The 21,333-nt window shown below is 46.7% G+C and overlaps 1 protein-coding gene across 1 annotated transcript in view; it reads left to right on the top strand.

Moving 5' to 3' along the window:
* l2hgdh (L-2-hydroxyglutarate dehydrogenase) overlaps positions 1-20,534 on the top strand; it is a 28,807-nt gene extending 8,273 nt beyond the window's left edge. The window contains 11 exon segments of the mRNA XM_064928788.1: positions 6,466-6,581; positions 6,842-6,901; positions 6,904-7,010; positions 8,916-8,960; positions 8,963-9,037; positions 10,772-10,934; positions 11,036-11,070; positions 11,197-11,406; positions 12,513-12,670; positions 13,538-13,669; positions 16,972-20,534. Coding sequence (XP_064784860.1) covers positions 6,466-6,581; positions 6,842-6,901; positions 6,904-7,010; positions 8,916-8,960; positions 8,963-9,037; positions 10,772-10,934; positions 11,036-11,070; positions 11,197-11,406; positions 12,513-12,670; positions 13,538-13,669; positions 16,972-17,167 — 1,297 coding nt within the window. The 3' untranslated portion in view covers positions 17,168-20,534.
* The last annotated feature ends 799 nt before the right edge of the window (positions 20,535-21,333 follow it).

Genomic DNA, 21,333 nt, shown 5'->3' with positions numbered 1-21,333 from the left:
CTACTACACTGTCTGAGACAAGGACTACATGCTTTCTGGTAAGTTTTGATTACAATACTGGGTGGGGTGAATATATTTTATATGACATACATAATGTTTTTGTTAACTAGTAAATAGAAGCATGTTTAAATCTAACTCGTTAACAATTTCTGCTAGTTAGTTTTTGCTACCATGTGGGTTTTATCTTGCTTGAACCAGCTAACTGAGGAGTGTTAATTCACCTGTTTCCATACATGTTTCATTTTAAAACATGTAACTTACAGAGGAGTTGTTTAATCTAACTGCTTAGCTATTTATCTGTACATGGAATTCTATTTATTGTTTTTGTTTACTAATTTCTTTCCCAAATCTTTACAGGAAAAGGCCACGAGCACTGTCTGTGTGGAGACATTCCACTGCAGCTAATGTAGAAGGAAACGCTGTGTACATTTAGCTAATACTGTGCCAAATCATATGTGAAGAATGCAACAAAGATGCAGAATCATCTGGCCAAGTGCATAAAGTTCCCTCAGCGCTCACAACAAGCAACCTCTGACAAAAGACCCTCTACTTCTATTCGAAGTGGAAAATTATGAATCAGACACCTTATCGATAGCAACAGCTCATGGTCCTCCTGGAATCAGAAGTTTTTTTTTGACTCAATGGAGGAACTCAGTCAGAGAAATGCTGATGAATGTATTGCTCGAGCTGTGTATTGGTGCTCTGTGAGCACCTCTGATGTTCACAGGCGATGTGTATTGGAAGAGATTTCTGAATGTTCTTCGCCCAGCATACACCCAGCCAACCAGACATGCTTTATCTATACGATGTGGAGTTCAGAGTTCAAGTGAAGGTCAAGCAAATCATAATGAAAGCAGACTGTATTGCAATCATCTCTGATGGGTGGTCAATTGTTTGAAGGCAAGGAATAATTAACTACATCATCTCCACCACTCAACCAGGATTCTACAAGAGCACAGACACAAGGGACACACCGGTCTTTACATTACAGATGAGCTGAAAGCAGTCCTCAATGACCTTGGACCACAGAAGGTATTTGCACTGGTGACAGACAATGCTGTGAACATGAAGACTGCTTGGTCTAAAGAGGAGGAGTCCTACCCTCACATCTCACCCATTGGCTGTGCTGCTCATGCATTGAATCTGCTCTTCAAGGACATCATGACACTGAAAACAATGGATACACTCTACAAGAGAGCCAAGGAAATGGTTTGGTATGTGAAGGGTCATCAAGTTATAGCAGCAATCTACCTCACCAAGCAAAGTGAGAAGAATAAGAGCACCACATTGGAGCTGCCCAGCAACACCTGTTGTGGTGGTGTTGATATCATGTTTGACAGTCTCCTGGAGGGGAAGGAGTCTCTCCAAGAAATGGCCATATCACAGTCTGCCGATATGGACAGCACCATCAAGAGGATCCTCCTGGATGATGTATTTTGGGAGAGAGTGGTAAGTAGCCTGAAACCTATAGCAGTAGCCATTGTACGGATTGTGGGAGACAATGCCACCCTGTCTGATGTTCAGACTCTGCTTGCAGATGTAAGAGAAGAAATCCGTACTGCCCTGCCCACTTCACTGTTGCTCAAAGCAGAGGAAACTGCAGTTCTGAAATACATCAAAAAGCGTGAAGACTTCTGCCTGAAGCCCATACACACTGCAGCGTACATGTTGGACCCTAACTATGCTGGCAAGAGCATCCTGTCTGGTGCAGAGATTAACAAGGCCTATGGTGTCATCACTACCGTGTCTCGCCACCTTGGCCTGGATGAGGGCAAGGTTCTTGGCAGTCTGGCGAAGTACACTTCCAAGCAAGGGCTTTGGGATGGAGATGCAATACGGCAGTCGTGCCGACATATCTCATCAGCCACCTGGTGGACGGGACATTGTGGCTCTGAGGCTCTTTCCCTGTTGCCTCCATCATTCTCCAAATCCCACCAACATCAGCCTTAGAGCACAACTGGTCCTTGTTTGGGAACACACACACCAAAGCACGCAACAGGCTGACCAATACAAGGGTTGAAAAATTGGTGGCCAACCAGGGCAAATTTGAGCCTTTTTGAGCCTGATGACGAGCCATCCTCAATAAGGTTGGAAAGTGACAGTGAAGATGAGGCCTCAATCTGATGTTCAAGAGGTGGACATTGAGAAGGTCCAGGGAGAAGACATGGAATCCTGAGAGGAAGACAACCAAAGCTTTAGTTTCTAGACTATCATTTTACAGATTTAAGTTGAAAACATTTTCAGAAGATGCGATGGATCATTTGGGGATCATTCAATATCCCTTTTCTTTTGTTGTTCAGTGAAATCATCCCATGTGAAGAGTCAACTCATTTTATTAAAGTTTAATTCGTAACTAAATTATTTGTATTGGAAGAATTTAATCATTTGCAATTGTCTACTTATGATAAGGTAAAAGGTTTGTTTGTCTCCATATGATATGGTAAATATATCCAATGCAAAAAAATCTACATTTTAAGTGGTATTAATATTAATTTGCAAATATTCCTGTTAATTCTCATGGAATATTTCCACCTCCTGAATATTCTCGAAGATGTGCAACCCTTGTTGTGAAATCTGTGAATGTAATGTTTTTAAAATTGTATAAACAACCTTAATTTTGCTGGACTCCAGGAAGTCTGCCGTTGGCAGAAGCTAATGGGGATGCATAATAAATAAATAATAATATACATACATAATAAATACAAACTTAACTCTCAACCTGCCCCACTGCAGCCCTGTCGATGAGAATGGGGCTGTGCTCAGTCCTCCTTTTCCTGTAGTCCACAATCAACTCTGTTGTCTTGATCACATTGAGGGAGAGGTTGTCCTGCCACCACATGGCTAGGCCTCTAACCTCCTCCCTCCAGGCTGTCTCATCGTTGTCGGTGATCAGGCCTACCACTGTTGTGTCACTGGCAAACTTAATGATGGTGTTGGAGTCGTGCCTGGCCATGCAGTCATGAGTGAACAGGGAGTACAGGAGGGGACTTAGCACGCACCCCTGAGGGGCCCCCGTGTTGAGGATCAGACCTGGGGGCGGCCTGTCAGGAAGTCCAGGATCCAGTTGCAGAGGTAGGTGTTTATTCCCAGGGTCCTTAGCTTAGTGGTGAGCTTTGAGGGCACTATGGTGTTGAACGCTGAGCTGTAATCATTAAATAGCATTCTCACACAGGTGTTCCTTTTGTCCAGGTGGGAAAGGGCAGTATGGAGTGCAATAGAGATTGCATCATCTGTGGATATGTTGGGGCGGAATGCAAATTAGAGTGGGTCTAGGGTTTCTGGGATAATGGTGTTGTGAGCTATGACCAGCCTTTCAAAGCACTTCATGGCTACAGATGTGAGTGCTACTGAGCGGTAGTCATTTAGGCAGGTTACCTCCCTGTGCCCAAGAACACTATGGTGGTCTGCTTGAAGCATGTTGGTCTTAGACTCACAGAGAGAGGTTGAAAATGTCAGTGAAGACACTTGCCAGTTGGTCAGCGCATGCTCTGAGAACACATCCTGATAATCCATCTGGCCCTGCGGCCTTGTGTATGTTGACCTGTTTAAAGGTCTTACTCACATCGGCTGCGGAGAGTGTGATCACACAGTCGTCTGGAACAGCTGATGCTCTCATGCATGTTTCAGTGTTACTTACCTCGAAGCGAGCATAGAAGTAATTTAGCTCGTCTGGTAGGCTTGTGTCACTGCAGCTCGTGGCTGTGCTTTCCTTTGTAGTCTGTAATAGTTTGCAAGTCCTGCCACATCCGACGAGCGTCGGTGCCAGTGCAGTACGATTCAATCTTAGTCCTGTATTGACACTCTGCCTGTTTGATGGTTCGTCGGAGGGCATAGCGGGATTTCTTATAAGCTTCCGGGTTAGTCATGCTCCTTGAAAGCGGCAGCTCTACCCATTAACTCAGTGCAGATGTTGCCTGTAATCCATGGCTTCTGGTTGGGGTATGTACGTACAGTCACTGTGGGGAAGACTTCATCGATGCACTTATTGATGAAGCCGGTGACTGATGTGGTGTACTCCTCAATGCCATCGGAAGAATCCCACAAAATATTCCAGTTTGATAGCAAAACAGTCCTGTAGTTTAGCGTCTGCTTCATCTCACCACTTTTTTTAGAGACCGAATCTCTGGTGTTTCCTGCTTTCATTTTTGCTTGGAAGCAGGAATCGGGAGGATAGAATTATGGTCAGATTTGCCAAATGGATGGCAAGGGAGAGGTTTGTACACGTCTGTGTGTGGAGTAAATGTGGTCTAGAGATTTGTTTTTTTCCCGTCTGGTTGCACAATTAACATGTTGGTAGAAATGAGGTCAAATGGATTTAAGTTTCCCTGCATTAAAGTCCCGGCTACTAGGAGCGCCGCGTTTTGGATGAGCATTTTCTGGTTTGCTGATGGCCGTATACAGCTCATTGAGTGCGGTCCTAGTGCCAGCATCGGTTTGTGGTGATAAATAGACAGCTATGAAGAATATAGATAAACTCTCTTGGTAAATGGTCTACAGCTTATCATGAGATACTCTACCTCCGGTGAGCAAAACTGAGACTTCCTTAAACTTTGTGCACCAGCTGTTGTTTACAAATATACAAAGACCTCAACCCCTTGTCTTACCAGGCCGCTGTTCTATCCTACCAAAAAAGCATAAAACCCGCCAGCTGTATCTTATTTGTGTTGTCGTTCAGCCACGACTCGGTGTAAAAGTAAGATATTAAAGTTTTTAATGTCCCGTTGGAAGGATATACGTGCTCATAGTTTGTTTTTATTTTTTTATTACATTGGCTAATATTACTGATGGTAGAGGCAGATGACCCACTCGCCGTCTGATGCTTACAAGGCCCCCAGACCTACGTCTCCGATATCGGTCTCTTTATCCTTTGAATGACGGGGATGTGGGCCTTGTCGGGTGAAGTAAATCCTTTGCATCTGACTCGTCGAAGAAAACATTTTCCTCCGACACATCGGTGCAGCTGGCTTCCGGGTTAAGCGGGCGGGTTTTAAGAAGCACGGTTTGGCGGGTCATGTTTCGGATGACGCATGCCTCGACCTCCGCCTCCCGAGTTCGTTGGGTTGCAGCGACGAAAACAAGATCATAATTGATTAATTAATAATATCGGTATAAGCTTTGTTTTACTATTGACAGTTACAGGTGATTTCAGGATTGTATATCGATCCGCTCTCAAATATTTGTATTCGTTTCAGTCTCTAAATTGAACTTTCCGCTGTCAGCACCTGATATTAGGACAGAAACTACAATCTGTCTCCTGAATGAACCAAGTGCGCATGTACACCCATCTATATCCAGTCCCCAAGCTCCTCGTTTTCCCTGGCGAAACTAGCTGAACTATGCTAGTTTACATCCTCATTGTCAAACTTCATAAATACTGCACCCTCAACTTCAACTCCTTTGGCGAGTTATACTATCATGTAAACTAAGACATTTTGCTGGAAATAAACGTACAATTATTTATTGTTTTGTTGAATAGTCGTGTCGTAAGACAACGGTGGCGAAGGATATCATCTACTGAACGCGGATCCAGTGTCAGTTTTGAGATCATTTTGGCGTAGGGTTCGCCCGATATTTCTGACTGGTCTGTAACGACGGGCAGCTTCTCCCCACTTGGCTCAATGGGATATGTAGTGATTTTTACCAACATAACCAGATATGTACACCGTCTTGTACCCTTTAACCTTCAAAAAAATAACGTCATATTTGTTTATTTAAAAAAAAAAAAAAATCTGACTTTATTAGTATAATGAGTAACCCAGGAATGTCACAAGTTAATTGTCACGAGAAAATGGGAACTCTACAGGAGTGCCAATGGCTACAATGAATCACTCATTTACTTCCGGGTACGACGGGTCCACTCCACGGCGCTCCTGAATAACATGGAACCACAGCACTCGTATCCACGTCTGTAACTTCAGGAATACAAGCTCTGTCACCTTGGAGTGACTTAGTGTCTGACTAGTATGAATACGAAGTGATGACTTCTTTATGGACCTTTTTATTACGATGATGTTAGGCAAAGGTAGGATTCTGTTTCTCACTGGATAGTGCCTCGATTCGATGAGGATGTGAGCCTGATGGTAGAAACTATTGGAAAGTGGTGTGCAGTGTCCTGGATGTGCATTAAGGGGATGACTGCTGTCCCTTAATGCTGATGAACCCTCACCTAACGCATTAAGGGGATGACCCTGTCTAATGTCCCTTAATGCTGACCACTAATGAACCCTCACATGTCTCTTAACGCTGACCACTAATGAACCCTCACCTGTCCCTTAACGCTGACCACTAATGAACCCTCACCTGTCTCTTAACGCTGACCACTAATGAACCCTCACCTGTCTCTTAACGCTGACCACTAATGAACCCTCACCTGTCTCTTAACGCTGACCACTAATGAACCCTCACCTGTCTCTTAACGTTGACCACTAATGAACCTGCCCCTGATGACATGCCTTTGTGTTGCAGTTCGTATGATGTGGCTGTGGTGGGTGGAGGCATCGTGGGCCTGGCCTCAGCCAGAGAGCTCATCCTCAGACACCCCATGCTTAGCTTCATTCTGCTGGAGAAGGAGAAGGACCTGGGTACGTGGTGGGCAGGGAGGGAGGAGGTCACTAACTTGACGTTCATGTTAACCCGGGGTGCATTCATTAGTCGGACACCGTTGCAAAAAAAACATTTTGCACTGTTCCAATCGGAAAACATTTTCTAAACCGTTTCTTTTGTGCCACTCTGTCCTGGTCTTAGCCGTCAGCCAATCACGTTTCTTATGTTATCACCACAGTGCTTCTTTTACCCTACAACCTTATTGGGGAATTAACGCTGTTCCGTGTCCCATCCTCAGCCATCCACCAAAGCGGCCACAACAGTGGTGTGATCCACAGTGGGATTTACTACACCCCGGGTCTCTGAAGGCCCGTCTCTGTGGCAAAGGGGCCGCTATGGCCTACGAATACCTGGACAAGAAAGGACTCCCCTATAAGCGGTGTGGAAAGGTGAGTTCTCTCAAATGCGTCTAATCAACATCGGGTTTGGCCTTAGGGCTGTAGATGTTGTTGTTTACAGTGGTTTAGTAAATATTGACGAGGAGACGCATCGCTCGGATGTGGACCTCAGGAGTATTTTGTTTCCCTAAAGCTCCTATATTATATCCTATATTGTCGTTGTAGCTGGATTTAGTACGATCTTCTATCCAGGTCCTCCCCCCCCCTCGCAAACGGAGGATTCTAACCTCGAGGTTGAGTAGTGGTTAAAAGGTTATACTAAGGTTAAATAAATAAAAACGTTGTAGTATTTGCTAGTGTCGTTTCACAGTTCGTGCATGACACGTTTCACCATAACCGGTATACCATTTACAGTATATCAGGGGGTGTGTCAATGCTAATCAGATCATTTGGGGGGGGTTTTGATGGCGCTCGGGGTGCGATTTTGTATTTATGGTCTAATTTCATTGTGTTTACCTGCAGCAACTGGCTTACAGGGTCGTGGCTTCTTGCTTAGCGGTTAGAGCGTTCGGCCAGGGTTGTGGCTTCTTGCTTAGTGGTTAGAGCGTTCGGCCAGGGTCGTGGCTTCTTGACTAGCGGTTAGAGCGTTGGGCCAGGGTCGTGGCTTCTTGACTAGCGGTTAGAGCGTTGGGCCAGGGTCGTGGCTTCTTGACTAGCGGTTAGAGCGTTCGGCCAGGGTCGTGGCTTCTTGACTGGCGGTTAAAGCGTTCGGCCAGGGTCGTGGCTTCTTGCCTGGCGGTTAGAGCGTTGGGCCAGGGTCGTGGCTTCTTCCCTGGCGGTTAGAGCGTTGGGCCAGGGTCGTGGCTTCTTGACTTGGCGGTTAGAGCGTTCGGCTAGGGTCGTGGCTTCTTGCTTAGCGGTTAGAGCGTTGGGCCAGGGTCGTGGCTTCTTGCTTAGCGGTTAGAGCATTGGGCCAGAAACCGAAAGGTCGCTGGTTTGAACACCCAGAGACGACAAAATGAAAAGAAATCTGTCTGTGCCCTTGAGTAAAGCACTTCACCCTAATTTGCTCCAGAGGTCGCTGTAATACTATGCCTGACCCTGTAAAACAACACATTTCACTGCATCTATCCGGTGTATGTGACAATGGAAAACATTTAGTTTAACTTATAGAACTGTGCAATACGGTCTCTTCCTGTGTAGTACCGGTCTCTTCCTGTGTAGTACGGGTCTCTTCCTGTGTAATACGGTCTCTTCCTGTGTAATACGGTCTCTTCCTGTGTAGTACGGTGGCTTCCTGTGTAGTACGGGCTTCCTGTCTTCCTGTGTGTACGGTGGCTTCCTGTGTAGTACGGTGGCTTCCTGTGTAGTACGGTGGTGGCTTCCTGTGTAGTACCGGTGGCTTCCTGTGTAATACGGTGGCTTCCTGTGTAGTACCGGTGGCTTCCTGTGTAGTACCGGTGGCTTCCTGTGTAGTACGGTGGCTTCCTGTGTATTCATTCCTGACTCCTTTGGTGGCTTCCTGTTGTTCTTTGAAAAATGGCTTCCTGTGTAAAAAGGTGGCTTCCTGTGTAATACGGTGGCTTCCTGTGTAATAGGGCTGATCTTCCTGTGTAGCGACGGTGGCTTCCTGTGTAATACGGTGGCTTCCTGTGTAATACGGTCTCTTCCTGTGACCTCACCATGGCTTCCTGGGGATCGGTGGCTTCCTGTGGTACGGTGGCTTCCTGCAGGGTGAGGTGGCTTCCTGTGGGTACGGTGGCCCTGTGCGGTGGGTGTGTAGTACGGTGGCCCTCCTGTGTAGTACCGGTGGCTTCCTGTGTAGTACCGGTGGCTTCCTGTGTATTCATTCCGACTCCTTTGTGGGTTTTCTGAGAGCCCTCTTTGAAAAATAAATGAAAAAGTTGATCACACAACTATGTGCTGGTCATGTCCTACTGCAGGGTGAGTGTTGGCAGCTGATCCCTACTGCAGGGTGAGTGAGAGGAGATTCCCAGGCTCAAAGCCCTGTACGAGGGTGAGGACAGAAGAACAGCAGTGCGTGACCCACCATGATAGACGCCAAGGGGATCCGAGAGAGAGAGCCCTACTGCAGGGTGAGTGAGAGAGAGCAGGGTGAGCCCTACTGCAGGGTGAGTGAGAGAGAGAGGGTGAGTGAGAGCCCTACTGCAGGGTGAGTGAGAGAGAGAGCCCTACTGCAGGGTGAGTGAGAGAGAGCCCTACTGCAGGGTGAGTGAGAGAGCGAGCCCTACTGCAGGGTGAGTGAGAGAGAGCGCCCCTACTGCAGGGTGAGTGAGTGAGAGCAGGGCGCGAGCCCTACTGCAGGGTGAGTGAGAGAGAGCAGGGTGCGAGCCCCCCCACTGCAGGGTGAGTGAGAGAGCCCCCAGCAGGGTGAGTGAGAGCCCTACTGCAGGGTGAGTGAGAGAGAGCGCAGAGCCCTACTGCAGGGTGAGTGAGAGAGCCCCCCCACTGCAGGGTGAGTGAGAGAGCCCTACTGCGGGTGAGTGAGAGAGCCCCCCCACTGCGGGTGAGTGAGAGCCCTACTGCAGGGGTGAGTGAGAGAGCGAGAGCCCCCCACTGCAGGGTGAGTGAGAGAGCCCCCCCACTGCGAGAGCCCTACTGCAGGGTGAGTGAGAGAGCGAGAGCCCCCACTGCGGGGTGAGTGAGCCCCCCACTGAGGGCGAGAGCCCCCCCACTGCAGGGGAGTGAGTGACTGCAGGGTGAGTGAGAGAGCCCCCCCACTGCAGGGTGAGTGAGAGAGCCCCCCACTGCGGGTGAGTGAGCCCCCCCACTGCAGGGTGAGTGAGAGAGCGAGAGCCCTACTGCAGGGTGAGTGAGAGAGCCCCCCTACTGCAGGGGTGAGTGAGAGAGCGAGAGCCCTACTGCAGGGGTGAGTGAGAGAGAGCGAGAGCCCTACTGCAGGGTGAGTGAGAGAGCCCCCCACTGCGGGTGAGTGAGAGCCCCCCCCCTGCAGGGTGAGTGAGAGAGCGAGAGCCCTACTGCTTTACTAAGGTGAGTGAGAGAGGATTGAGCGAAAGCCCTACTGCGGGGTGAGTGATTCCCCGGTGAGTGCGGCGAGCCCTGTACTGCGGGGTGAGTGAGAGAGTGCGGAGCGAGTCCCTACTGCGGGGTGAGTGAGAGAGTGCGTGACATGGCCATGGTGAGAGCCCTACTGCATTGGGTGAGTGAGATGAAAAGGTGCGATTGCGGTGAGTTTTTATTCAAAACATTTCAGAGGTAGGTGTGTGTGTGAGCCCTACTGCGGGGTGAGTGAGAGAGTGCGGCGAGAGCCCTACTGCGGGGTGAGTGAGAGAGCGGGTAGCGAGAGCCCTTAAGCTGTAACTACTGCGGGGTGAGTGAGAGAGCGTGCGAGGCCCTCCTGCAGGGGTGAGTGAGAGAGGTGCGGTATGCGACCTGAGCCCTGTACTGCGGGGTGAGTGAGTCCCCTTCAGAGGAGATTACCTGGTCGAGCGAGAGCCCTACTGCGGGGTGAGTGAGAGTCTAGTAGCCTCTAGAACACTGCGAGAGCCCTACTGCTACCCCGGTGAGTGAGAGAGTAAGTCCTCTAGCACTGAGAGCCCTACACTGCGGGTGAGAGAAGAAGGGCGGAGAGTGTGAACCTCTAAACGGCATTGAACTCTCTTTACTAAGGTGCTTCATAGTGAAAGTCCTGGATTGAGTCTGAAATTACACCCTATTGCCTATACAGAGCACTACTTATGGCCTGGTTTATTCCCCGGTGAAAAATAGTGCTCTTTTTATAGGAACAGGGTGCCATTTGGAACACAGCCCCAGTGTAAACGGCTTTATGGTTAAACTCTTCCGTTCAGGGTCTGATGGCCCTCGACTCTCCTTACACTGGCATCGTGGACTGGAGGCTGGTGTCACTGGCATATGGCAAGGACTTCCAGGAGGCAGGAGGGACCGTGGTTACTGAATATGAGGCTAGTGACATGGCCATGGTGAAGGAAAGCCCTGGTGGTAACACTGACGGTATTTGTTCCATACTTTCCTCACCTCAGAACACTCATAGATTTGATGAAAAGGTGGGATTGCACTTGTGAATGTATTTTTTTTTATTCAAAACATTTCAGGAATGAAATATCCCATCGCTATCAGAGATTCAAAGGTAGGTGTGTGTGTGTGTGTGTGTGTGTGTGTGTGTTAAATTAGTAAAATGCATTTTACTATCAGAATGTTTTTTTGTTTGTTTTGTTTTTAAGCTGTAACTAACGTGTGTGTGTGGTCTCCTCAGGGTACGGAGGTAAGGTGTCGGTATGTGCTGACCTGTGGTGGTCTGTACTCTGACCGCCTACGCTCAGATCTCTGGCTGTCCAGACCCGCATTGTCCCCTTCAGAGGAGATTACCTGTCCAGACCCTCGCATTGTCCCCTTCAGAGGAGATTACCTGGTCCTGAAGCCTGTCCTCTAGAAACACTACCTGGTCCGGGGCAACATCTACCCCGTAAGTCCTCTAGAACACCGTCTACCCCCGTATGTCCTCTAGAACACCGTCCACCCCCTAGAACACCGTCTACCCCGTAAGTCCTCTAGAACACCGTCTACCCCCCTCTAGAACACCGTCTACCCCCTAGAACACCGTCTACCCCCTAGAACACCGTCTACCCCCTAGAACACCGTCTACCCCTCTAGAACACCGTCTACCCCCTAGAACACAGTCTACCCCCTAGAACACAGTCTACCCCCTAGAACACAGTCTACCCCCTAGAACACCGTCTACCCCGTAAGTCCCCTAGAACACCGTCTACCCCCGTATGTCCTCTATCTTCTCCTTGTATCTCAACCCTTTAGCCCCTAATGGCACTTAGATCTGAAAGGATTAGATAAGTTGATAGCATTGTCACAATTGTATAGCTACCTGGCCTGTCACACCTATACAAGATTTACATTCTAGTCATTTAGCAGACGCTCATATCCAGAGTCGACTTACAGCAGGGGGTGCATGCATTTTTTCTTACTGGTCTACACAAGTGCCTTGGCTACAAGGGCTAAGGTTTGGGATTCAAGGAATGTCAGATGGTTAAGTGCTGTTAGAGAAATGCACTAATACAGAGAAGGATGTCTCGAGCTTCCTGGGTTGTTGTACTGACGGACGGATGTCTCGAGCTTCCTGGTTGTTGTACTGACGGACGGATGTCTCGAGCTTCCTGGTTGTTGTACTGACAGACGTATGTCTCTAGCTTCCTGGTTGTTGTACTGACGGACGGACGTCTCTAGCTTCCTGGTTGTTGTACTGATGGACGGATGTCTCTAGCTTCCTGGTTGTTGTACTGACGGACGGATGTCTCTAGCTTCCTGGTTGTTGTACTGACGGACGGATGTCTCTAGCTTCCTGGTTGTTGTACTGACGGACGGATGTCTCGAGCTTCCTGGATGTTGTACTGATGGACGGATTTCTCTAGCTTCCTGGTTGTTGTACTGATGGACGGATTTCTCTAGCTTCCTGGATGTTGTACTGATGGACGGATGTCTCGAGCTTCCTGGCTGTTGTACTGATGGACGGATGTCTCGAGCTTCCTGGTTGTTGTACTGATAGACGGATTTCTCTAGGTTCCTGACCCTAGGTTCCCCTTCCTGGGGGTCCACTTCACCCCGCGGATGGACGGCAGTGTTTGGCTGGGTCCCAACGCCGTCCTGGCCTTTAAACGAGAGGGATACAAGCTGTACGACTTCGATGCCCGGGACTTTGGAGATGCACTTTCATTCAGGTATAGTACTTAGAAGTTAGGAAGCAATGTCATTTAGGTGTCACATTTGGAAGGTTGGTTAAATATCATCTCTTACTTATCGTTCCCCTCAACTTTTCAGTCTAGTAGAGAGCTTCCCCTTTTACGTGCCATTTAATTTCAGTCTAGTAGAGCTTCCCCTTTTACGTGCCATTTAATTTCAGTCTAGTGGAGCTTCCCCTTTTACGTGCCATTTAATTTCAATCTAGTAGAGAGCTTCCCCTTTACATTCCATTCCAGTCTAGTAGGGAGGTTCCCCTTTACATTCCATTCCAGTCTAGTAGGGAGGTTCCCCTTTACATTCCATTCCAGTCTAGTAGGGAGGTTCCCCTTTACATTCCATTCCAGTCTAGTAGGGAGGTTCCCCTTTACATTCCATTTGTCTAGTAGGGAGGTTCCCCTTTACATTCCATTTCAGTCTAGTAGAGAGGTTCCCCTTTACATTCCATTTGTCTAGTAGGGAGGTTCCCCTTTACATTCCATTTCAGTCTAGTAGAGAGGTTCCCCTTTACATTCCATTTGTCTAGTAGGGAGGTTCCCCTTTACATTCCAGTCCAGTAGGGAGGTTCCCCTTTACATTCCAGTCCAGTAGGGAGGTTCCCCTTTACATTCCAGTCCATTCCAGTCTAGTAGGGAGGTTCCCCTTTACATTCCAGTCCAGTAGGGAGGTTCCCCATGAGGGCTAAATCCAACTGGTATCCAAGTTAATTTAGATTTCCATGGAACCTCTGGACTTGTTTCCCTTGATAAATGACTCTGCTGGATGACCGAAGCAGACATGTATCTCTGCTGTTTCTCTCTCTCTCTCTGTATCTCTCTGTAAAATGTCTCTCTTTCTGTGTGTTCCAGAGGTCTGCAGAAACTGGTGATGAATAACCTAGTGTATGGTGTTGGAGAGATGTACAGAGGGGTGTTCATCGGGGCTCAGGTCAAGATCTTAAAGAAGTTCATCCCAGAGCTCTCTCTAAGCGACGTACTCAGGTACATCGGATTCTGAATGTTCATCCCAGAGCTCTCTCTAAGCGACGTACTCAGGTACATCGGATTCTGAATGTTCATTCCAGAGCTCTCTCTAAGCGACGTACTGGGTACATCGGATTCTGAATGTTCATTCCATTCCGAGCTCTCTCTAGAGCTCTCTCTAAGCGACGTTAGATTCATTCTCGGGTACATCGGATTCTGAATGTTCATTCCAGAGCTCTCTCTAAGCGACGTACTCGGTACATCGGATTCTGAATGTTCATTCCAGAGCTCTCTCTAGCGACGTACTCGGTACATCGGATTCTGAATGTTCATTCCAGAGCTCTCTCTAAGAGCGGCGTACTCAGGTACATCGGATTCTGAATGTTCATTCCAGAGCTCTCTCTAAGCGACGTACTCAGGTACATCGGATTCTGAATGTTCATTCCAGAGCTCTCTCTAAGCGACGTACTCAGGTACATCGGATTCTGAATGTTCATCCCAGAGCTCTCTCTAAGCGACGTACTCGGTACATCGGATTCTGAATGTTCATCCCAGAGCTCTCTCTAAGCGACGTACTCGGGTACATCGGATTCTGAATGTTCATCCCAGAGCTCTCTCTAAGCGACGTACTCGGGTACATCGGATTCTGAATGTTCATTCCAGAGCTCTCTCTAAGCGACGTACTCAGGTACATCGGATTCTGAATGTTCATTGCAGAGCTCTCTCTAAGCGACGTACTCAGGTACATCGGATTCTGAATGTTCATTGCAGAGCTCTCTCTAAGCGACGTACTCAGGTACATCGGATTCTGAATGTTCATTCCAGAGCTCTCTCTAAGCGACGTACTCGAATAGTTCGCCTAATTTCAGTGTGACAAAACAAAAAACGAGAATCATTGTACCATATAAACCTGCTGTGAAATCTATTTTAAATAACCAAAAATATTGTATTTTCAGATGTTTTGAAACTGTGGTACAAAACCAAAAGTAAAACAAATTTAAGAACGGAAGCAAAAAATGTTTTTGCTCACATAGAACAGATCTACCGCTTGTTAGACTTGCTTTTGATGAGAATGACAGATCTATAACTCTCATTTCTATGTGAATTTCATTGGTCGCCCAAAATGTGACATATCGCAGCTTTTGATAAGATTCTCTGTTTCTATCCGGTTTGAGGGACCAATATTGAATGAACTGATTTCCATAAACATTTATCCACAGCCTTTTGTACAGAAATGGTTATTTTTCTCTTCCCATTACAGAACTAGTGTTGCCAGTGATTTATGTTAATGTAGGCTCTAGTGTTATTTATTTTTGGGGGGGATATGTGTTTCCATCTACAGTACATTTGGAAAGGATTCAGACCTCTTGACTTTTTCCACATTTTGTTATTCCACATTTATTTATTCTAAAATGGATTTAAATGGTATTTTCCCCTCAATCTACACACAATACACCATAATGACAAAGCAAAAATGGGTTTAGACATTTTTGCTAATTTATTCAAAATAAAAAACTGATATCACATTTAAATAAGTATTCAGACCCTTTACTCAGTACTTTGTTGAAGTACCTTTGGCAGTGATTACAGCCTCAAGTCTTCTTGGGTTTGATGCTACAAGCTTGGCTCACCTGTATTTGGGGAGTATCTCCCATTCTTCTCTGCAGATCCTCTCAAGCTCTGTCAGGTTGGATGGGGAGTGTCGCTGCACAGCTACTTTCAGGTCGGGTTCTCGTCTGGGTGAGTGGGCCACTCAAGGAGATTCAGAGACTTGTCCCATGTTTTTAATCAAGGATCTCTCTGTATTTTACTCCATTCATCTATCCCTCAATCCTGACTAGTCTCCCAGTCCTTGACGCTGAAAAACATCCCCACAGCATGATGCTGCCACCACCATGCTTCACCGTAGGGATGGTGCCAGGTTTCCCCACAGCATGATGCTGCCACCACCATGCTTCACCGTAGGGATGGTGCCAGATTTCCTCCAGAAGTGACGCTTGGCATTTGGGCCAAAGAGTTCAATCTTGGTTGCATCCAGAGATTCCAGAGAATCTTGTTCCTCCTGGTCTGATGTGCCTTTTGGCAAACTCCAAGCGGACTGTCATGTGCCTTTTACTGAGGAGTGGCTTCCGTCTGGCCACTCTACCATAAAGGCCTGATTTGGTGGAGTGCTGCAGAGATGGTTTTCCTTCTGGAATGTTCTCCCATCTCCACAGAGGAGCTCTGTCAGAGTGACCATCGGGTTCTTGTTCACTTCCCTGACCAAGGCCCTTCTCCCCCAATTGCTCAGTTTGGCAGAACCGCCAGCTCTAGGAAGAGTCTTGATGGTTCCAAAATTCTTCCATTTTAGAATGATGGAGGCCACTGTGTTCTTGTGGACCTTCAATGCTGCAGACATTTTTTGGTACACTTCCCCATCTGTGCCTCAACACAGTCCTGAGGTCTACGAACAATTATTTCGACCTCATGGCTTGGTTTTTGCTCTGACATGCACTGTCAACTGTGGGACCTTATATAGACAGGTGTGTCTTTCCAAATCATGTCCAATCAATATCATTTACCACCGGTGGACTCCAATCAAGTTGTGGAAACATCTCAAGGATGATCAATGGAAACAGGATGCACCTGAGCTCAATTTCGAGTGTCATAGCAAAAGGTCTGAATACTTAAGTAAATAAGGTATGCTTTTATATTTAATGAACTTGCAAAAATGTCTAAACCTGTTTTCGCTTTGTCGTTATGAGGTATTGTGTGTAGATTGAGGATGGGGGGGTATCAATTTTAGAATAAGGCTGTAACGTAACAAAATGTGTATAAAGGAACGGGGTCTGGATACTTTCTGAATGTGCTGTAGGGCTGACTGAGGACTTGTGAAGAGCAGAATTAACAACCTTTGCACCAAGACAGTTCTTTGTGAGAAGGCGTTAACCCATGTTTCACAGTTAGTCGTTATGTAAATGCCGGAGGAAAAAATGGCACTGGGGTCACGGCCCCAGTGGGGCACTGGGGTCACGGCCCCAGTGGGGCACTGGGGTCACGGCCCCAGTGGGGCACTGGGGTCACGGCCCCAGTGGGGCACTGGGGTCACGGCCCCAGTGGGGCACTGGGGTCACGGCCCCAGTGGGGCACTGGGGTCACGGCCCCAGTGGGGCACTGGGGTCACGGCCCCAGTGGGGCACTGGGGTCACTGGAGCCGGACTGTGGAGGTGGAAACACCAAAGTCTGAGCCTTTTTTGTTGTTGTTGGTGAAACACTGGCGCAAGTCCATAGTGGAAGTACGACATAACAGTGTTGTGTGTGTGTGTTTTTGTCTGTTGCAGGGGTCCAGCAGGGGTGAGGGCCCAGGCTCTGGACCGCGATGGGAACCTGGTAGATGACTTTGTGTTTGACGTTGGTGTCGGGGATGTGGGCAGCAGGGTACTCCATGTACGCAACGCTCCCTCGCCCGCCGCCACCTCTTCCCTGGCCATAGCAGAGATGGTAGCAGACGAGGTGGCGAGACGTTTCAGCCTCTAAAAACTCTTCGGATACTTACCAAATGGCATCCTATTCCCTACTTTTTGACTTCTGTACACAACTTTTGACCAGAGCCCACAGGGAATAGGGTGGCATTTGGGTTGTACTTTACACTTCCCCAGTGGAAAGAAGTAACAACATGGATCCATCTGATCCAGCTGCAGGTCCATCTAGTGATCTAGTGAAGCGGTGATGACGCTGATCTCAGGTCAGTTCTGCATTTTTCCCCAATGGTTAGTTTGGAGTGGGGGTGAGTGTAAGCTGATCCTGGATCTGCGCCAAGGGTGAAACTTCACCAGGAAATGATCCATCCAATCTGTTAACTACTGCTCACTGGTCCAGCATCTATCTGCGTCAGCAGAGTGAGGTTACAAAAATCCGGTGACTCTCCAAAATTCCCAGGTTTTCCAGGTTGGAGTATTCCAGGATTATCTGCTTAGTTCCTCCCTTAATTGCAGGAATATTCCAACAGGGATTTCTGGAAAACTCGGGAGGTTTGTTAAAGCTACTGGAATTTGAAACCCTACAGCAGAGTGGTCAGGCCAGAATGGAGTAGACAGAGCAGCATGTACTGAATGGAGCATGTAAAGTGCATTTGGAAAATATTCAGATTCCTTGATCTCTTTCCCACACACACACACACACACACACACACATTTTGTTTTGTTACAGCCTTATTTTACTCAACACACAATACCTTACAATGACTAAAGGAAAACAGGTTTTTATAAATGTTTGCTAATTTATTTAAAATAAAAAAAGGCACAGATCCTGGTAAGTGTACCAAAACATTTCTGCAGCATTAAACTCCACCAATCAGGTAGTGGCCAGACGGAAGCCACTCTTCAGTAAAAGGCACATGACAGCCTGCTTGGAGTTTGCCAAAAGTCAATTTAAAGACTCAGACCATGAGAAACAAGATTATCTGGTCTGATGAAACCAAGATTAAACTCTGTGACCTGAATGCCAAGTGTCATGTCTGGAGGAAACTTGGTAACATCCCTATGGTGAAGCATGGTGGTGGCAGCAGCATCAGGCTGTGGGGATGTTTTTCAATGGCAGGGAGTGGGAGACTAGTCAGGCTCGAGGGGAAAGATGAACGGAGCCAAATATAGAGAGATCTTTGATCAAAACCTGCTCCAGAGCGCTCAGGGCCTCAGACTGCGTTGTCATTCTGGGGTATTGTGTGTAGATTGATGGGGGAGAATGTAATTTTAATTAATTTTAGAATAAGGCTTTAATGTAACAAAATGTGAAAAAGTCAGGGGGGGCTGAATACTTTTCCGAATGCATTGTAGATGAGAAGATTAGAGGGTAATTGTGGTCTATAGGATCCCTTAAGCAAAGGGCCTAGACTAGGGTTGAATATTTTCCCAGTATTTTAAATGTTCCATCCCGAGAATAAATCACTTTTCTTACCCAGTATTTTCCATCAAAACCGTAAGTGTCATTCAAAAGCATTATAAAGCATATAAATAGGTCCATGTCTGGATTTGAATTGCACAATTGGCCCAGCGTCGTTCGGGGAGGGTTTACTTGGCTCATCGCGATCTTGCGACTCCTCGTGGTGGGCCAGGTGCCTGCAGGATGACGTCAGTTCAATGGTGTTTCCTCCGACTCATTGGTGCAGCTGTCTTCCGGGTTAAGCAGGCGGGTGTTAAGAAGCGCAGCTTGGTGGGTCATGTTTCGGAGGACGTATGACTCGACCTTCGCATCTCCAAAGCTCGTTGGAGAGTTGCAGCAATGAGACAAGATCGCAATTGGGGAGAAAATGGGGGTAAAATACCAAAAAAATAACTAAAATATGAAGAAAATTCAAGCCTGATGCTACCTGAGCCTGATGGGTCCTACATTAATAAAGACATTTAATGAGCCCAATCCCAAATAAGTTTTTCAATAGATATGACATAGGCTACTGCACATTACACACGACAGAGCAACATAAATTCCCATAGATGGAGCTAGCTATATGCTCTCTTGGGTAAATAAAACTAGCTCCAGTAGGCTAATCTGTTTGAGTGTGAACTGTATTACTGTACTGTATTATATTATATGGACTAGAATTACGTACGTCATTCGAACCGTGATAAGCAGGGAGAGAGCACAAGCGATTCTGGTGCAGCACATACGGCCTAAAAAGTTACAAGTATAGGCTAGCGATTTTGATTTATAATTTTGAAATAATAATAGTGCCTATTTGCATAATTAGTAGGCTGACTCATATGTTGCTTTCATATTTCCCCATATGTCATTAGCCTACGTCCTCTCTCTATTGTTGCTTCATTCCGTGCCTCGTTTTCAACAGTTAAATGAAATGTTTCGTGTCCTAAATCAATTTAATGACATCCTTGAATAATATAGGACTAGAATTCGATGCAGAAGGCTTTCTCTTCACGAAGATTGAATGGTTCTGGGTCTGAATAAATAACTGCTATAGTCTACCGCCATCACTCTTTCAAACGATGTGGATGATAGGTCTACGTGCATTGTGAACTGCGTTCCAGACTGAGCAGGGCTGCATGATGGATGAATCAACGAGCAGGGTGGGGACAGAGGCCGTAGAGAAGACACATTTAGACATCGCATATCATTTAACAGTTCCATTTCACCACATGCTGTTAATATAAATAATGTATTATAATTTATGGGGTTCTCACAGTTATTTATCCGGGGGGAAATGAGTGGTTTTGGCCAATAAATCTCAGTAACCGTGTTCCCGCCGTACAACCCATGTCCATGCTACCGAGGACCAGTTTTCCAGACACAGATTAAACCTAATCTTGGACTAAAAAGCAAATAAAATGGAGAATCTCCGTAGAAATAGCTTTTATACCGACCCCTTAACGTTTGAAATGTAGTTGGATGCCCCAAAAATGAGTTGGTTGCACAGATGATGCCAAGAATTCACCAAGAATGTTCTAAATTAAAGACCTGCTCCACTGTGGTCCTGTATTCTCATGTGATCCCTCTCATTGCTTTGGTTTTGGATAATGACAATGTACAGTAGTGCTAAAAATATGTTGGTGTTCTCCACCATTTCTGCTTTCTGATATTTTTTTTGTTAACGCACTGATTTTAGGATGTTTAAAACCATTTATTTTATAACAAACTGAAAATATTTATCAAAGTTTTGCGGTAAGAATACTGCCATTTTTCATTTTGCCGCAGTCACATTCTTTGATAGTGATTGTTTTTGAAAACGGTGTGATTTTTGTTAGCCTGTTTATTGAGATGATATGAAACGGTTTAATGAATTTGTCTTCTAATTATAATTCTCTCATTTTGAGATGTGTGAGGTGTACAAGTCCAGAGACAAACGTTTATTACAGAAATTCGATGTATTTTAAATAAATGATTTTTCCCATTATTGTTGGTGCAGTATATTGGGAATCGTGTACGAATATGTAGGATAAAGATATTGACTTGGTCGTAAGAATTACATAATGTACAAAACATTAGGAACACCTCTTTCCATGACACAGACCTTGTCAGCTCGGGGGTTTGAACTTGCAACCTTCCGGTTACTAGTCCAAAGCTCTAACCACTAGGCTACCCTGCCGCCCCAATATCAGAAGAAGAGGAATATTGCGACATTGAAACAAAGGTGGATTTCTGAGGGAGGAGGAATGGTGGAGGGGGGGGGGGGAGAAGAGGATGGAGATGGCATGTCGAAGAAGATTCATGCCAAGCACGAACGGACCGCGTGCCAGACTGAGTTCTGGCGGTGAAATGGAAGTGAATGAGGGCGAGATGAGGCGTGGAAAAAAGCTCGGAGTCCTAGCCTGCCGTCCGTGGGCCATGATAAAGAAGAATCTGTTCCAGTAGAACTTTCATTTTTGTAGAAAGTGGATCCTTGACCTTTTGGTGGATCCATGTGTGGTTTCAGGGTGGGTGGGGATGGAGTTTTAGTAACCTGTAGTGGATTTGTGGTATTTGTATTGTGTTTCTTTCTGACCAGAGGGAGCGGGCGCTCCGTGTCACACAACCTCAAGATCATTTTCTTGCTTTGTGTTTAGGAATAGAGCACCATTGTCAAGGAGTGATTCCCGAGGTACCTTTACATGTGCAGGTGGAGAAATTGAAGTGTTTGTGGCGCCTGCCGTTTGGTGCCACGCAGACCCGGTGGTGAAACAGCAGTCACTGTCTGTCCTTTTTGAGTCTTGAGT

This window comes from Oncorhynchus masou, chromosome 21, assembly GCF_036934945.1.
Source record: "Oncorhynchus masou masou isolate Uvic2021 chromosome 21, UVic_Omas_1.1, whole genome shotgun sequence".
In the NCBI taxonomy this organism is placed as follows: Eukaryota; Metazoa; Chordata; class Actinopteri; order Salmoniformes; family Salmonidae; genus Oncorhynchus; species Oncorhynchus masou.
The sequence above is the reverse complement of the archived record's forward strand: the minus strand, read 5'-3'. Positions and strand labels throughout refer to the sequence as shown.